Below are 17,993 nucleotides of genomic sequence, written 5' to 3'. Positions count from 1 at the left end.
AAACGCTGAAGCTGCATACATTTACTAGTGAGAGCGTACGTCTGTAACTTGGGATCTCTGGCTGAAACTAGAAAGAGCCCTGCTTGTTTTTCCAGCTCCATTCTTCTAAACTCCCTTCTAGAAAACTGTCTTTCTCCCTAGGTCATGGTTGTCCTGAAGTTTATTCTTCATTTTAAAGAACCAAGAGTCTGGGAGGGAGTGGCGGTTAATCACTGGAAAAGCTCAATTGGAGTAAAACTCACAAATCTCGTTCTTGCGACACCCCAGTGGGTAGGCGACAATGGCGTGTCCTTGGGTTATGCAATAACGCCACATCACAATATTGTAATTATAGCATGCCCTTCAAAACGCTCTACCTGACGAACGAGGCTCCCTGCCAGACAGCCGGACAGCACCGAAGGGACCATTACAGCATTAGTTCAGTTCATAGGTAACACGCATGACGAGCATACTTAGCCAGCCCGTCACAGCAGTGTCCTATAAAGCTAAGCTATAATTACCTCTATTGTGTCCTATCAAAGTTACAAAAAAAATCTTTTTCTCTTGTCTGTTTTTTGGATTTCAAACTCCTTAGAAACTTTTTAAACCCCATGCCAGCCACTATTATTCTTATCTTAACAACTGGCAACGACATTAATTGTCCACACTTAGGAACCTATCGAAAGATAGTGCATTGGCAATTTAGAACTTCAAAAACAAGCAAACAAAACCCTGTGGCCAACCGAAACCACAGGTTGCTCAAAGTGCTATGTGGGCAGTTATGCCCAGACGCCCAGCGGGCCTGTGAGCAGGAGCCCCGCAGGAGGAGAAATGCGGCAGCCAGGGCCAGCTCCCGGCACTTTCTAAGGCAAAAAAGTACATCAGTTCAATACAAGCAGATGTTTAAAATGCTTGATGTCACAAAAGGGGCATCTTTAAATAAGATAGGAAAACCTCTGGAAGTTCACACAGGGCCCTGTGTGTGGCTTTAAGTCACCACCCCCAAGGTCTCTCCCCTTCGGTGTGGACGCTGTGTACACGGGCCGCTTAGCCTGACAGGACTCCCGAGAAGGATTCGCAGAGGCAGGCAGAGGACAGACGCGACCCCGCATTTCAGTGACAGCCACTCTGACCCTGACGGGGAGGGAGGGAAGGTGCGTGAGGAGCAGCTCCCAGCACTTCCTGCTGATCAAGAGTAAACAACATTGTGACACACAAACCTCCTTGGAGGACCAAGCTAACATCTGAACTTTAAAACGTGCTAACACTGCAGTTCTCTAACAAAAGCCAAATCAAAGGGGTCCTGCATTATTAGCAGCTCTCCAGATACAGATTAACTAAGAAAGACACATGCCGTCTCCAGGAAAAGGCTATGTGAAACACCTCTCAGCACCTTTAGAAAAACCTCACCTCTCAATGCAAATCCAAACCTATTACAAACAGTTAAAGTTCTCGATTGTGTTGTTTTGGCAACAATACCCTTTTGGGGGAATATTTAACACCAGCAGCTGCCAGCAAGCACCAAGCCCAGCGGATACAAACTGGCCTGGCAGAGACTGTCACAAACCACGTCCCTAAAGAGGGCGAGACTGATAAGGTCCCGGGCAGTCAGGTCGAGTTCCTTCGCCCTGGTAAACCTCACAGGAGAACTCGCAGACTGACATCATGCTACATAGGCTGTTCCCTTCGAAAGCTTACCATAGCTTCCATTTTATCCCACTTATGTCTCTGACATTACTGCCTTTTTATGACCGAGTGAATACGCCCGTCTCCATCGGCATCTGAAGCAGCTGTGCTCCCTTGTTTTAATTAGTGAATTGTGCAACCCTGAGAGGTCAGTTTACCCATAGTTACTAACACTACTGCCCCTGTGAGCCCAGCGCAGGCTTCCCTTCCCACAGGTCAGCCCTGGGATACTCTCACCTCCTAGGGCACCGGCATGATCCCCAGAGAACCTATTTAACTGTCCTTGTATGCTAACTGAACAAAGAACAAAAATTCAGACCAGACTTTTACACACAACATCACTTGACTGAAAAAAGTATATATTAACATAAAACCAATTATTACCCAAATTATTCTTCTAGGTGACACTAAGATAAATATAACTTGCCTCCTATAAATGTTTGATCAATTTAACATAGGTTTATTTATGTGTTTGCCTAAAAGTAGCAGCAGCGCTGAAGAAAACTGCTTCTAAAACTAACACATCGTTATTTAGCGCATCGGAACCATTCTCCTAAGTCCTGAGGGGATTTTTCACTCATCTGCGCTCCAGGGCTCTGGATGCTGGTGGTGGTCTATCCGTGTCCACTCTCGGTATCGCTGGACTCTGGGTTCACACTTGATAAAGTTTTGCAACTGTCATCATTCTGATCATGATGCTTCCAGCTAGTGATGAAATCACCTTTCGGATCTTTGCCATAACATATCCTATACTATCATGGGAACCTGACTTGCAGAGGTTCTCACGCCTTCAGAACCAGGGAGCATGGTGAGACGTGCCGGCACACGCCCGCTGACTTATCTAGCTGGCCCGGGTTGGCTGGAATCGCCTCCCGACGGGCGGCAAGGAAATTGTGCTTTTGTAGCCCAGAGCATACCTACCCCCCAAGGTATGGGCTGAACTCGCCAAGAGTTATTTCACATTTTTCCCTTTAATAAGAGGGGAAGTTTAGAAAGACGCAAAGCTATGCTTACATGTTGAACATGCTGGGTTCTGACACCGCCTTGCAGCCCCTGCAGCCACGCAGTGGGTGGGAGAGGAGGTCAGGGGCAGGGTGAACCAATGAACCGCCCCCACCCCCCACCCCCACCCCCCGCCCAGGGCTCTGCGACACACCCCCCTCCAGTCACGGTCATAGGGCAGCCAAAAGTCTCGTTTCTCACCCAAAATACAGGCCTCACCACTACTGCTCTGCAGAAACTCCTCACAACAGAAGGGCCACAGACACGGGCAGAAACCACTTCTTGTAAATATCCATCTTTGGAAACAATGGATGATAATACAGCAGTTTGTCAGCTGGGGCAGGGGGAGTGCTTTTTTGTGTCTTTAAGGAATATGAATAAATGAGTAGAGAAACCAGTTTGCTGAGAATAAAATCAGAGAGCTTTCTCAGAAATGTAAGGTATCCAAGTGAAATCCCAAACTCCACCTGCTTCCACCCCCTCCTGCCCCCATCGATGATCTCATCGCAGTGTGTGGGATGGCAAGGAAAGGCATTTCAGAGAAACTAACTTTTATTTTGTGAAAACAAGTCTCTTCAATTTCCCATATGTATTTCTCTATTTTTAAAAGGCTGTTTTCCAGATGAACGTTCTAACTGCCCAAGGTCTAGAAGGTGATGCTTTATCCATGAAATCCCACGAGGCTCAGGACCGACCTCATTTGCCCAGTCCTTAAAGCAAAACTACATCTGAAAACAGTTTTGTTAAATCATTTCCTTTTAACTTTATTTTTAAGCTGTTTGAAAACATTTAGAAGCTGAAGCTCTTGAGTGAAAGAGCGGGCCCTGACGCTTCCCCTTGCCCTCCAGCCTCCCCACCCACACGCTTGCTCCTAGACACAGTCACTCCATGGGCTGGTCCAGGGCACCCAGCCACGCCGCTGGGCCATGCGAGATCCTCCCAGGCCTCATGTCTTTGTTCTCAGTTTCGGGTTATGAGGCAGAGAGAGTGCCCCAGGGGTGTGCGGAACAGCCTCTGAAGGAAACCAGGCTGAGACCTCTGGTTAAGCCTGGGAGTGGGCAGGATCAGGGAGAGGAGGGCCCTGGGGGAAGGTATAGAAGGCCAGAGACACCTGCAGCCTAGGACATTGCCAAGGACGGCCCCCGGCCCACTTCCTAAAGGGTAAGGCTAGGATAGTGTCCTACCACAATCCAACCATCTCTCAAACAGGCACCACCATTTGGAGGTAAGGTCAGGAAAGGCAGGCAGATGCCCTGGGCCAGACATGCTCTCAGCGGTCCACACGCATCTGTGTTTGCTGGCCGGGCAGGCATGGGGTGAGCGCAAGAACTTATTCCACAGTGCTCATGAGGTGGGCAGTGGAAACACGGCAGCGAAGGAGCATGTTCGGTCCCTCACAGGGCTCAGAAACTCACCTTGATAGCATCTCAAAACCATCTGAGTCAACATAAACACAGCACTTATATATTTGTATTTGAGACAGCATAAATGCTACTTACAGGTAAAGCTGACTTTTCATTTGATTTTGGAAGCAGTAAGGTGGGACTGCATATTTAAATATTCTTTTCTAGGTACCAACAGGTAGAACACAACCTGATTAAACAGGACAGGACAGTCAAGGAGCACTGACTCCGGGTCACACTCAGACCAGGTTCCCGTAGTCATGGTCAGCGCAGTCAGACCAGCACCACAGACTCCATGGACATGGGTGGGGGGGAGGAGGTCCCAACAGTCCCTTGGCCTCAGTCTACAACCTTCCCGGCATCAGAGGCCTCAGGTCACAGGGCAAAGATTCCCAAAGCTCAAAGAACTGCAGGTGTTCTCAGAGCTGACGCTAGCACACCCTACTCTTCTTGGCCCCAGGACAACGCTTTCAGGCCAGACTTAAGGAAACAGGAACATCGTGGGGGCTGGCGGCCAGGTTACAAGTAGGGAGCAGCTGGTGTTCATCTCATCCTCACACTGACGAGGATAGTGACCCCTCCGTACCTGCAGGTGATCTGTTACGAAGCCGGGCTAACTCCTTCTCCACCCAACAGGCTAGTGTCCTGACCCTAAGGCTCTGCTCCTCTGTTGCAGCACAAGCCCCAATGAGCAAGACTTCCCCTGTCAGACCCACAACACGTGGAGCTGTCTGCAAATAGAAGCACCTGGAAAGGAAGCAAAGGAGAAGCAGCAACCGCCAGATCATAATTAGACAGGAGCCAGCAGGGATTGGACCAGCGAGAACACCAGCGCCTACACCACAAGAGAGAACATGAGTCTTCTCAAAGAGCGAAAACCAAAAAAGCCGCATTACATCCCAAGGCCTCCAGGAAAGCCCTTTAAGTATAAATGTTTCCAGTGTCCTTTCACTTGCAATGAAAAGTCACACCTTTTCAACCACATGAAGTACGGTCTCTGCAAAAACTCCATCACTTTAGTGTCAGAGCAGGACCGCGTCCCTAAGTGCCCCAAATCCAACTCTCTGGACCCTAAGCAAACCAATCAGCCAGATGCCGCAGCAAAGCCCACCTCCGCCAAGCCTGTCGCAAACGGGCTCCCACACTTTGATGCCAAGCTCCAGCAAAGCCTTGCCAAGGACGACGCAAAGGAAAACGTGGAACTGCAGGCACGTGGGCCCCACAGGTGCTCAGGACAGAAGCCTGCTCTCCACGAGGAAGCAGCACCCCTGAGTCCAGCTTCAGAAGCCAGCAGGGGCACCCAGCCCATTCTGGAAGGCATTGTGCGGCCCTCGGCATTTGTCCCGGTGGGAGAGCACAGACTGAAAGGGCCAGAACACGCTGAGGCTCCCGAAGGGCTGGCACTGCCCAACCCCACAGCCAAAGCCCCCTCCTTCCACACCAAGTCTGCATTCCATGCTCCCAGCTACCCATGGAAAGCTGGCTCGCCTTTCCTCCCGCCTGAGTTCCCACACAAAATCCCTTCTACAAAGGGGTTTAGTGCTATTTCCCCTTATGTGCACCCTGCGATCCCAGAGTACTCGCCGCACTTTTACACAGAGCATGGACTGGCCACTATCTACTCACCCTACCTGCTTTCTGGGAACTCACCCGAGTGTGATGCCCCCCTGCTGTCCGTCTACGGGGCCCAAGACCACAGGCACTTGCTGCCTCCCCCGGGGCCAGTCCCGAAGCACCTGAACCCCCCCTCGGCATATGACCATTACAGGTTCTTTCAGCAGTACCATTCCAACCTGCCAATCCCTTATGGGTTTTACAGACCAGAGTCTGCGTTCTCCTCCTACGGTCTCAGACTCCCACCCGTCTCGGGTATTTCCAGAGATCAAAGCTCCCACCTACTGGAAGAAGCTGCCCTGCTCTACCCGGCCTTGAGTCCGTCCAAGTCAAGTCCTTCCAGCACCCACAAAAAACACACCGAGTTTGAGAAGGAGAGCCCAACTCCCGATGCTAAAGATTCCTCCAAAGATGAGCAGAGGGACACAGAGGGAACCAAAATGAGCCCTCGAGCAGGCAGCGCAGCCACAGGCTCCCCAGGAAGGCCGAGTCCCACCAACTTCACACAGACAAGTCAGCCATGTGCCGGGCTGTGCGGCCTCTCAGACAAGCCAGCCTCCATCTCCCTGGGAAGGCTCCATCAGCCCGAACACAGCCCGACAGCCTTCAAGCCTGTCAAGAAAAGCACCGAGTGCCCACATTCCCAAGCTCTGGAAAACAGAGACGAGTCTCCAAAAAGGTAAGAAATTTCATTTTCAAATCTCCAAAGCATGTGTCTGGTTGTGCTCAATTAGCCAAGCTCATACATGCTCAAAATGCCTTAGACAGTAGCTTTTCTAAGCAAGGTTCCTACTAAGGCCTCTTTCCCTCTTTCAGTCTTGACGCCATGAACAGAGATGCTCCAGCTGAGACAGGAAGTGCCTCTCATGGCACAGAGGCCACCCCTTCCCGCCCAGAGGATGGCTCCAGGACAGCTCCGCTGAACCTCTCCAAGAAACCTGAGGTTAAACCAGCCACGCACAGCCCTGTGTACAAGGACTTTGCAGAGCTGCAGGACATGCCTCTTAATCTCTCGGTGAAAGACCCCTGCAATGCCCTGACTCCGAGACCCTCCTTCCACAACCCACTGCAAGAGGCAGGACCTGCCACCACAGCTGCTCAGAACACTGAGATGGAAAGTTCCGAAGATGGGCCAGACCACACTCAGACAAACCAAAATGGCCTTGACACTGGTGAGGTGCCATCAACAACCCATACCGTGAAGGCCCGGGACATGAGAGCGGTGGACAGCAGCGATGAGCAGAAGCAGACGGCGGCTGTGGCCCTCTGCCAACTGGCAGCCTACAGCCCGGGGAACGTCCGGGTGGGCGATGGGGAGCCCATGGCCCCGAAGTCCACCTGCCAACATGATGCACCCACTCTCAGTGCCACGGAAAGCCAGGAGGCTCAATGTGACCTCAGACCCAGAGGGCAAAAGAGGACAAGTCCAAGGGATGCAGGGAAGTCCCAGCAAGGAACTAAGAAGACGAAGCAGAGTGACACAGCCAGAGTGTTCACTCTTCGGAAAAGAACACGGGTGTCCTAGTGCCCGGCTCTCGCAGGTTGCAGACACACCTTCCAAAGTAGGTTCAGCAAATCTTCACTGGCGCCTTCGCTTTTTCAATGTAGTTTCTTTTTCTTCTCAAAAAAAAAAAAAAGAAAGAAAGAAAAAGAAGCTGCAATTTCAGTTCAGTTTCTGTAAATATCAAACATGAATATTCAAAGGTGCTTCTACTTTTGGTTGTAAAAATATTTAAATGACTCATACTCTTAAAACTGAGGGGTTAAACACTGCCTTTTGTTTTTGTAAAATGTCACACTGAATACATAGACTAAAAGACACCTTTTAGGTGTATGCCATCTTATAGGAAAGCTTTTAAAAATACTTTTCTTATAAATACCTTAGCACTAAAACAAACTGCTTTAACTGTTCTGCTATCAAATCTACTGTGTGTTTTCAAGTAAATAACAATTACTGAAAAAAACGCCAGGAGAAAACATTTCCAGCACTGTCATTAAAGTGCCCTATGTAAAAACGATGTGATTTGTTACGAGTGAATAACACACAACACCAAGAGGCTACTTCTGATTTATCTCCAGTAGAGAAAACACATTGCTGGTGCAGCAGTAGCTAGTGTCTTCCACTTCCTCATGAGGCTACGGTGAACTTCCTGACTCATTCAGCCGCACTTTCCACTTTCTAAAATGATGTACATATCGCTAATTTTCCAATAAACTCATAGGTGACTTTAAGAATACATGAACTCTGTGTGATGCTTTAGTCTGCCACAGCAAACAAAGGCGACGAGAAAGGGAGCAAGGTGAGGCAGCAGTGAAACAGAGAGCACCTGCCGTGCATGTGTGAGCGAGCCACCAAGTCCGGCACACGCACCCACCTGGGGCTCCCCAGGTCTCAGTTCCTACAACTGCCTCCTGATGGCCCACCCCCAGGCCTTCACAGGACCCCCTCCTCCCACTTCTCCAGAGGGCCCCTGTCCTCCGACACGTCACCTGAGGTGACAAAGGGCCAGTGGGCACAGCCATGCAGTGCTAAGCCGTGCCTTCAGACAACCACACGCCGTTAACCCAAAACATCCAGGGTTACAACACAAACCCGAGGAACACGCGCACTTCCTTCACTAGCATGCCAAACATTTTCGTACACCAAAATGTTTTGACAAAGAACAAAAATAGGATACCCCTGCTTTCCCGCAAGTCAACCATCCTGCAGGAAGCAAAACCATACATCAGAGGGCACCCTACAGACAGGCTCTCGCCTTGTGCTTTACACACAACAACACAGACCTTCCGTGTCAAGGGCGCAAAGATTCGGAGACCACTGTTTTATAGCTCACCCAAAAGTGTCATGCATCATCCTAAGTGATAAGAAGAGGAACCAGGGACCGTTAACGATGGTCCAGCCCTCCTGCAACCCTGCATCATGAGAGGAGACGCACACCTCAGAGTTCTCGGGGAAGGCAGAGGGCATTACTACTTGCAGATTTCCACTGTGGAGCAGCACCACGACTGACCCCTCCTCACTGAACTCCCCCAGAGCTCACACATCACAGACACAGCCACGGAGACGCCGGCAGGCCCTTCAGATCTGTCTCTAAAAGCACAATAGAGGGTGCCTGGGTGGCTCAGTTGGTTAAGCATCAGACCCTTGATTTTGGCTCAGGTCATGATCTCAGGGTCATGAGTCTGAGCCCCGTGTCAGGCTCCACACTCAGCGGGGAGTCTGCTTGAGATTCTCTCTCTCCCTCCCCCTCTGCCCCTCCCTCACCCCACGCTCTCTCTCCTGTCTCTCTAAATAATAATAATTATAATTTATAAAGTACATGGAGTCCTAGATCTTTGTAACAAAAAAACAGTCTTGCTGATTTTTTAACTATACCACCTTTCTGTATTTACTTGTGACCCAACTTATGAGCTCTTAGTTTTTAACCTTTACATATAAAAAGCAATAAACCCTCAAAAAGTTAAATATAGAGTTATTTCCCTATGACCCAGCAATTCCACGTCTAAGTATACACGCCAAAGAAGTAAAAACAAAAACTCAAACAGGTATGTGTACACCAATATTCAGGGCAACATTATTCACAAGTCAAAAGATGAAAGGAACACAAGCATCCACTGACAGATGAACAGACAGATAAAATGTGGACTATCCACACGATGGAATATTAATCAGCCATACAAAGGAATAACGTTCTGACATGTGCTACGGCATGAATTAACCCTGAAGACCTCTTGCTCAGTGAAATAAGCCAGACACAAAAGGACAAACCTTGTACAGATCCACCTGTGCGAAGCACCTACAACAGGCAAATTCACAGAGGCCGACAGAGGCGTGTTATCAGGTACTGCAGGGGAGGGGAGAGGGGAGCTTAATGGGGACGCGGTTTCTGTTCAGGACGATGAAAAGTTCTCAGAAACAGTGATAATGGTTGTACAAACTGTAAATGTGGTTGATACCACTGAATTGTACGCTTAAAAACTGTCAGCAAGGCAAATGTTTATGTTACTTACGTTCTATAATGTTCTTTAAAAATAATACACCAAAACCATTAAATCACATATCTTATATAGGTAAACTGCATGTTAGGTGAACTGTATCTCAATAAAGCTAAAGAGGTCCTTGAATTCGTACTGAAGAGGAAAACAAAATGCTGACAACAACCCTTCTGAAGAGCCTTCCCAGCAGCCCCTGGCAGTCTGCCCCCACCACCAGCTCTAACCTTCACCACAACGCCACACTCCATGGGGAAAGAGGGCATGTGTGGGTGTGAAATGAAGCACACACATATTCATCAAGGAGAAGAGCACTTTAATTCAGAAGGGCAGAACAACTACTTCACATACTAAGTCAAAGAGGTCTCATGGTATTCACTTCACTTTTTTTTTTTTAATTTTTTATTTATTTTTAAGCAATCCCTATACCCAATGTGAGGCTCAAACTCACAACCCCGAGATCAAGAGCTGCACATTCTTCCGACTGAGCCATCCGGGCATCCCTGATTCACTTTTCTTACAGACTGGAGTGTCCAACAGTTGAAAATGCACAAAGGTTAAAAATCGGTGAGGCATGTGGTCCTCAGAACAGGAAGGTGCCAGGACTGTGTCAGGAACACTGGAGAAAGCAACCCTTCCCAGGGCCCAGCTGCTCCCTTGGGAACTGAGGTACACAGGCCTGTGGGGAGTGACAAGGTCAGGAGAGGTCGGCCCTCTTCAACCACTGAGCTGCAGTCACAGCCAGGCCCCATCCACCAAAGCAGGTAGACTCCGGGCCCCATGGGGGACACAGGACCGCCTCTGTGGCTGACTTTGGCTTGAGGACCCCAGCCCTACCCCCACCCCACAGCACCCAGGCCAGAAAGTGACTCTGCCAGCCTTCCTGTTTTCTCTCTTGGGCACTTCTCTAATAAAATCTCTGCACATTTAATCCTGTCTCAGCATCTGTTTCTGCTCAGAGGACCCAGACTAATGCTGGAACACTAGTCAAATGCTCGTTTTTGGATAATGTCACAGAATATGGCAAAGTAGGGAACTCCACAGATCGGTCCCTCCACCAAAATAACTATTAAGCCAGCAAAACTGACAGACTCAACTTGTTCAGAACTCTGAAATCTCATCAAAAACTTACAGAAACCAGGAGAGTGCTTAGTGAAGAACGAACCTACAAAATTTCAGCACTTAATGAAATCTGTTAGGTCACTGGCTGTCTGCAAATGTAATGGAACCAAGACTTGAGTGACCAGACACAACAAGGAATACAGTCGTTGCAAACAGACTGGAAGAAGTCACTTAATGGACAACGATCACCTTCAATAAGCAACAAGAGCAAACCCCTGGGGGCGGGTGAAAACCTGATTTCCAGAGTTATCACATTATAGTATTCAAAATGTCAGTTTCCAACAAAAAACTACAAAGCATACAAAGAAACAGTAAAGTATACATATATTTCAAAGGAAAAAAAGAAAAGCAGAGAAATTGTCCCAGAGGAAGCCCAGACATTGTACTAAAATCAAAGACTTTAAATCAACTCTCTAAGATATGCTCAAAGAGCTAAAGGAAACCAAGAAAACAATATCCGAACAAACACGGAATGTCAATAAAAAAAAAGAGACCATACAGAACTTCTGAAACTGAAAAACACAGTAACAGACATGAAAACTTTGAGCGAGCTGTACAACAGCAGATTTGAGCAAGTGGAAGAAAGAATCAGTGAACTTGAAGACAGGGCAATTGGTATTATCCAGTCTGAGGAGCAAGAAAAGAAGATAAAGAAACAAACATTAGCCCCAGTCACCTCCAGAGCCTGCGCCAAGACAAAATCACTGTTCCCCAGGCCTGGCACCATCCTTCCCAGGCAGGAGACAACACAGCTCCCTGAGACCCTGCCGGGCACAGCAAGGGCCTGCAAGAGGGTTCAGCGCACACGGAAGATACCACCAGTCTAGAGGCAGGCAGCCAGCCAGTCAAGGCCACACGTTACATCTTCTAGATTTTAAGCAACAGCTTGACACTTCTCACTCATGACACCAACACCCACATTTTCTCACACCAGCAGCCAGTGACCGATGGGAACCTCAACATCATAAGTTATGACGGGCATATGCATACCAGCCAGTCTCAGGCACAAAAAGCAGAGAAAAGGCTCTATGTCCTTCAAGTTAAACTAGAGTTGGAACCACCCAGGCAGGGATTTCACCTTGTCTGTGACACACTCAAAGAAGACTGCTGAGCTGGGTTTAATCAAAATGCAGGACTTCGGTGCAAATGACACCAACCAGAAAGTGAAACAACAACCATGGAATGGGGGAAAATACTGCAGATCCTGTACCTGGTGAGAGACTTAAATCCAGAATCATAAAGAACTCACAGCAACAACAAAAAGACAGGCCAATTTTTTTTTTTTAAAGATTTTATTTATTTATTTGAGACAGAGAGAATGAGAGAGAAAGAGAGCACATGATGGGGGGAGGGTCAGAGGGAGGAGCAGACTCCCTGCAGAGCAGGGAGCCCGACGTGGGACTCGATCCAGGGACTCCAGGATCATGACCTGAGCCGAAGGCAGTCGCTTAACCAACTGAGCCACCCAGGCGCCCAAGACAGGCCAATTTTTTAAATGAGCAAAGGATTTGAACAGACGTTTCTCCAGCAAAGATCTCCAAATGGCCAACAAGAACATGAAAAGATGCTCAACATCATTAGTCAGTCATGGAAATGCAAATTAGAGACACAATGAGATACCACTTCACACCCACTAAGAGAAAAACAAGCGTTGGGGAGGATGTGGAGAGACTGGAACCCTCATACACGCTGCTGGTGGAAATGTAAATGTTACTACCATTTTGGAAAACAACCTGGCAGCTCCTCAAAAAGTTAAAGATAGAGTTACACCACATGACCCAGCAATAGAGACCCAAGAGAACTAGAATCACATGTCCACACAAAAGCTTGCACACAAATGTTTGTAGCAGGTGCGCCTGGATGGCTCAGTCGCTGAGCATCTGCCTTCGGCTCAGGTCATGGTCCCAGGGTCTTGGGATCGAGCCCCGCATCAGGCTCCCTGCTCCGCGGGAAGCCTGCTTCTCCCTCTCCCGCTCCCCCTGCTTGTGTTCCTTCTCTCACTGTATCTCCCTCTGTCAAATAACTAAATAAAATCTTTAAAAAAATAAATAAATAAAAATAAAGACATTAAAAAAAAAAACCCAAATGTTTGTAGCAGTTTATTCATAATAGCCAAAAGGTGAAAAATCCCAATGTCCATCAACTGATGAACAGATAAATGGTGTGGTGTATCCGTACAATGGAGTATTATTCAGCCATAAAAAGGAACAAAGTACTACTGTTGCATGCTATAATATGGATGAACCTTGAAAACATCACGCTAAGTAAAGGAGTCAGGCCCAAGACCACTACCATAGATGCCATTTATAAGAAATGACCAGCAAAGGCAAATTTAGAGGGACAGAAAGCTGATCATTAGTTGTCTGGGGCTGGGTGTGTTCAGGAGAAATGGGGAGTCACTGCCCCTAAGCACAGGGTTTCTTTGTGGGACAATAAAAATGTTCTGGGGGCGCCTGGGTGGCTCAGTCGGTTAAGCGACTGCCTTCGGCTGAGGTCATGACCCTGGAGTCCCGGGATCGAGTCCCGCATCGGGCTCCCTGCTCGGCGGGGGGTCTGCTTCTGCCTCTGACCCTCCCCCCTCTCATGTGCTCTCTCTCATTCTCTCTCTCTCAAATAAATAAATAAAATCTTTAAAAAAAAAAAAAGTTCTGAAATTAGATTATGATAATGGTTGCATAGCTCGGTAAATATACCATAAACCACTGAACTGTACACTCTAAATGGGTGAACTTCATGGTATATAAATTTTATCTCAGTAAAGCTGCCACAAAAATAAACCGAAAGATTAAACGGAATCTTGAAGGTCTAGGAGCCCTCCTCACGCTTCACAATGCCAAGTACAAGCCATTACTTCTGACACCCCACAGCTCAGGTGCTAGAGAGGAAGATGCGGGGCCCTACCCATCTCTGCACAGATGTCTTTACTCTGGATAGAAGTCAACTCCCACGGTGCAGAGCATGTGTGGTGACACAGCCCAGGAAGGGGTCTTCTCCATCCTTCACAGGTGTCCTTCCCTTCTGTCCACGGAGGCACCACCAGCCACACCAGAGCTGATCCCCACCAGTCAGACAGGGCTTCACATGGCCACACCCCATGCTCCACCTTCACGTGTCTAGGTCCAACAGCTGGGACATGCAGGCTTGGAGCCCAGTGGTCCCTCTACATCTGCTGCACTGTGCCCCTGTCCCCCTGCTCAGGCCGCTACCAAGCTTCCTCCAGCCCTCCGCCCCCACCCCTTGCTGGTGTGAGCCTTGTTCCCAGGGGACCGTGATGTCACTCCACGTGATAAATACAGCAGCAGTGCACAACTTCTTAACAGGCAACAGCACCCCCACAGGGGTGAAAAACAGTCCTGAGGGACAAGAAAATCTCAGACATTACAATGGTTCGTGGCTCTCCAAATCCAAACACAAAGTGTACCTGTGGTATTAAAATTTCACAGCAGGGAGAAGCAGTCAGAAAATCAGAAACGTGAATACAAGAAGGAAGGCTGAAAGACACAGGTCTAGTTTGCTGTCTCCTGCACACGAATGCGCTAGGCAGTGAGGGCAAAGGCCTGGTGCACGCTCACGGCAGGCCACACTGGAGACACGGTGAAATGAAGCACCCAACACGCTACGAACAGTCCTGACGATGCAGAGCAAACGTGCACAGTACTTACCATCCTTGAGTCGGGAAGGGAGCAACAGGCCTCTTCTGCCCAGTTCCGCCAACGCCAGACAGCCACCATGCCAGGCGTTGTCCGTCTCCTGAAAACTGAGACACACACAAAGCCTGAGACTGCAGTGCTCGTTCCAGCTTCTCCCGCCGTGTACACAGACTGCAGGTCCACATCCTGTGCCCAGGAGCCTCCCTAAAACCCACTCGTGAGTTTTCCAACTGTCGGCTGGCTAAATAAATAAAACACCGCAATTTAATTGAAGGTAAGCACTGTGTTCAGTATTTCTCTTCAGACCTCCGATGACAAGCACAAGTCCTAGGTGGGCTCCACATGCTGTCCGCAGATGTGTGTCAGCAAGACATCAGGCTCTACACAGGCTTCCTGCCACAGCAGGCCTGTGCTAACTACACACCCAGGGACTCACCCACTCAAGGCACGAAAACTGGGGCTCACAGCACAGTGATTCTATCAAATTAAGGCTAGACTCTATTAGCAGAAAGGGGCAGGGAGACCTCCTTTCCTCCCTTCCTGGCTTAAAGTAGAGATTAAAAAGTTAGAATGAAAGACCATTTAGAGAACTGTTTTGCACTGTTTGAAACACTGGCTTTTAATAAACAATTATGCCGATTAATCAAGTCATAGTAAAATCTTATATCTAATAAAATTTTTCCTGAAGTGGTTTGGAAGCTCTCTTGTTTACAAGTGCACCCCTGGCATCATGATTAGTGAGAAGTGTTTCTTAGATTGATAAAGCCTGTCCTGAGAGTTTCTACATTTGGCTGCCAATATAAACATGGAAATGCATTTCACCAAAAAGCAAGAGACGTTATAGGGCTCTTTCCTATTCTACAATTTATCAATCTGATAGCAAAGAAATGTTTAAGAAAACCAACTGAATTGCATTCCTCGCTAGCAAAAAGCACAAGAACATTCAGAAAGGAGAGAGTGAGGCTTGTCTGTTCACTCAACAGATACTCAGCAAGTCCCACCCGTGTGCCAGGGCCTGCAGACACAGACTCCGGGACAGACACAGGTGCTGCCCCGTGGACCTCCCCATCAACCAGTGCCAATTTCTAATTCTAATTATAAATTCTTAAGTTCCAGGTATTTCTTAAAATGTCTGTCCCAAAGGCTATTTGACCACATCAAAATTTAATACTGCACTTTGTGTACTTCAGAACTTTAACTGGTAAGAGATGCTTTATGCTTTTCATGAAACTAGATAACGTTCTAAAGAAACTTATAAAAGACCAGCATTATGATGACTCAGTTATCAATAAAACCATCACCAGTTACACCAATGTCCATTTCCAAACTAAATGTGTGCACTGCTGCTTGTCAACAGCTATGGAAAGGTGGCATGACCTTCTGTCAGGCCTGTGGCCTGAGGGGGAACAAGGAAGACCATCACCCTGCTGGCCGCTACTCCGCCCACTCCAGGGGGTACTCAGGAACAGTGCCTCCCCCACACAGCACCTGGCTTGCAGCCAGACTTCTGCCCTACTCACTCTCTCCAAGGCCCAACATGCACAAGCAGATGTGGACAGGGGGCTGCTCCCTGGGGCCAAGGGGGTACCCCCAAAGGTTTCTCAACATCACAGAGACTCTGAGAAGTCACAGCACCCACAGCACACCCGGGACCTGGGACCTGGGACCTGGGGCTGCAGTCCAGCTGCTAACTGGAGACCCCCTGTGCGGCTGAGCTCAGATGGCAAACACAAGGACCCTGGCCAGGCCAACGGGGCCTTGCTCTCCTCCTCCCACAGGCCCTCTGCTTCTGCCATGGACCAGACTGCTGGGTCTAGCACACACCATCTCTGGGGTAATGCTGAGGTAATGCTGCTGGGGCCAGCGAGGGGCTACAGCACTGTTTTCTAAAGGGGGGGAGGGTGGGCACGGGTACTGACGGACAGCCACACATCCAGGGGGTGGGACATAGGGAAGGGAGCAGCAGCTGAGGGATGATGCCCATGCTGCTCACACTGGTCCTGTGGGGCTCACTGTAAAACCCCCTGGGGACATGTGTGGCTTCACTCCACATAACCTGGCCTGGAAACAGAGCAGGGAGTGAAGGGGCAGTCCTGGGAGTGGGGTGTGCTCACAGTTAATGGAAGTAATGTTCCTGCTGACCCTGTCAGCAAAGACTGTCCCAGAAGAACACAAAAGAAGGGACAAGATCATAGCAGCAGCTGTACCAGGCCACCAGCCAGTCCTGCCGCGCCCACCCCACCGCACACGCCCTCCACCCAGCAGGCTGCTGCTTCTCAGGGTCTTCAAACATTCTGAGTGGGGGTGACTCCTTTCTGTGCCAGGTTCTGCAATCAGGTACTTCATACCCATCCAGGAAGAGGCTGCCTCTGCACTCAGGTCCTTTCCCTCAACGTCCTGCTTGTCACTTGGGCTGTCAGCCCTGGGAAGCAAGAGCAGTAAAACAGTTTCCACCCTCCACAACCTAAATACAAAAATTAAGAGGAGTTCATTAAAATGACAAGACAGATGCAGAGAAGTGCCTGCAGATTAAACTAACAAGGATGAGTGAAGTAGACCACAGGTGCAGGCCAGGACAAAGGGCCGTATGTCTGGCCAGTAGAAAACATGTTCTAGGAGTTTGATGAGGACACAGAGGTCAAGAACCCTAGGTCGCCAGGCAGATGTGCAGTGGCCAGAGGAGTGAGGGAGGCGCAGGAGCACCGGAACGGCCACCACCAGGAAAGCTGGTACCAGGGACGCCGCCAACAAGGGGCTAGAGAGGGCAGGTGTGAAGAGAAGGAAGGAGGCTGGGCAAGGAAGAGCCCGAGGGCAGGCTAGGTAAAGAGACAGCGTTAAATCACCAGAGGGCCCATGCAGAAATGCCCTCAGGAAGGAAATAGAAAAAAAGACTTGAGGCTGACCTGCCGTGCCATGGGCAAAGGGACCAGGGAGGAAAGGCTGTGGGTGCAGGACGTTGGCCCTTTCCACCCTCCTAAGACCTGACCCAAAGTGCTGCCCTCTCCCAAGAGCAGGATGCTCCACCACAGCCACGCAAGAGCTGCCACTGGTTGCCGCCCAGGGACTCACACCTCTGTGCTCAGGACCAGCGGGATCCAGCATCATCAGCACACCCATCACCACGCCACCAGAAAAGAAGTCCAAGAGGATACCCTAACACAAGCCAGCAGAATCACCACGTGGACAGGGAGCACTTTCTTTCCCCAACGCGGGCGTTCCAGAGTCACAGCGGGAGCCTGGCAGACGACCGTGAAATGTTTCCACTGAAGAAACACAGCCCACACAAGCAGCATCACTCTGACATCCTGCTCCCTGAACTCCTCCAACTGTCGCTGAGCAGGCTGGAGACAAAGTGCCAGAGAAAGCCTGCTCCAGAGGAAGCACACGTGCTGTGGTGCTCCCAGAGAAGCCTCGGCAACTGACGTACATGACTGAGCACCCCAGAAGTGCAGGCAGCTCCTCTCCCTACATGCACGCACTGGCAGCCCAGGAAGAAAAGCAACTGGGGGCCAACCAACAACACCCCTTCTTAGAAGCACCTGCT

The 17,993-nt window shown here is 49.3% G+C and overlaps 2 protein-coding genes across 5 annotated transcripts in view; one reads left to right on the top strand and one right to left on the bottom strand.

Annotated features, from left to right (window-relative positions):
• TBCD (tubulin folding cofactor D) overlaps positions 1-17,993 on the bottom strand; it is a 164,618-nt gene that overhangs the window by 104,959 nt on the left and 41,666 nt on the right. For all 4 annotated transcript variants that reach the window (XM_064583412.1, XM_064583411.1, XM_064583413.1 and 1 more), the window contains one exon: positions 14,462-14,556. In XM_064583412.1, coding sequence (XP_064439482.1) covers positions 14,462-14,556 — 95 coding nt within the window. The remainder of the gene's footprint in view (positions 1-14,461; positions 14,557-17,993) is intronic.
• On the top strand, positions 4,925-7,209 carry ZNF750 (zinc finger protein 750). Its single transcript, XM_045888204.2, has 2 exons — positions 4,925-6,363; positions 6,501-7,209. The coding sequence occupies exons 1-2, from the start codon at positions 4,925-4,927 to the stop codon at positions 7,207-7,209; spliced, it is 2,148 nt and encodes a 715-aa protein (XP_045744160.1).

The sequence above is a fragment of the Mirounga angustirostris genome, unplaced genomic scaffold, assembly GCF_029215605.1.
Source record: "Mirounga angustirostris isolate CCGP_5_RB_7025 unplaced genomic scaffold, mMirAng1.0.hap1 SCAF_17, whole genome shotgun sequence".
Classification (NCBI taxonomy): domain Eukaryota; kingdom Metazoa; phylum Chordata; class Mammalia; order Carnivora; family Phocidae; genus Mirounga; species Mirounga angustirostris.
This window is presented reverse-complemented; position numbering and strand designations above follow the sequence as displayed.

Coding starts and splice junctions, on each gene's coding strand:
- ZNF750 (XM_045888204.2), top strand. CDS start 4,925: ATGAGTCTTCTCAAAGAGCGAAAACCAAAAAAGCCGCATTACATCCCA. Junction 6,364..6,500: donor AGAGACGAGTCTCCAAAAAG/GTAAGAAATTTC, acceptor TCCCTCTTTCAG/TCTTGACGCCATGAACAGAG.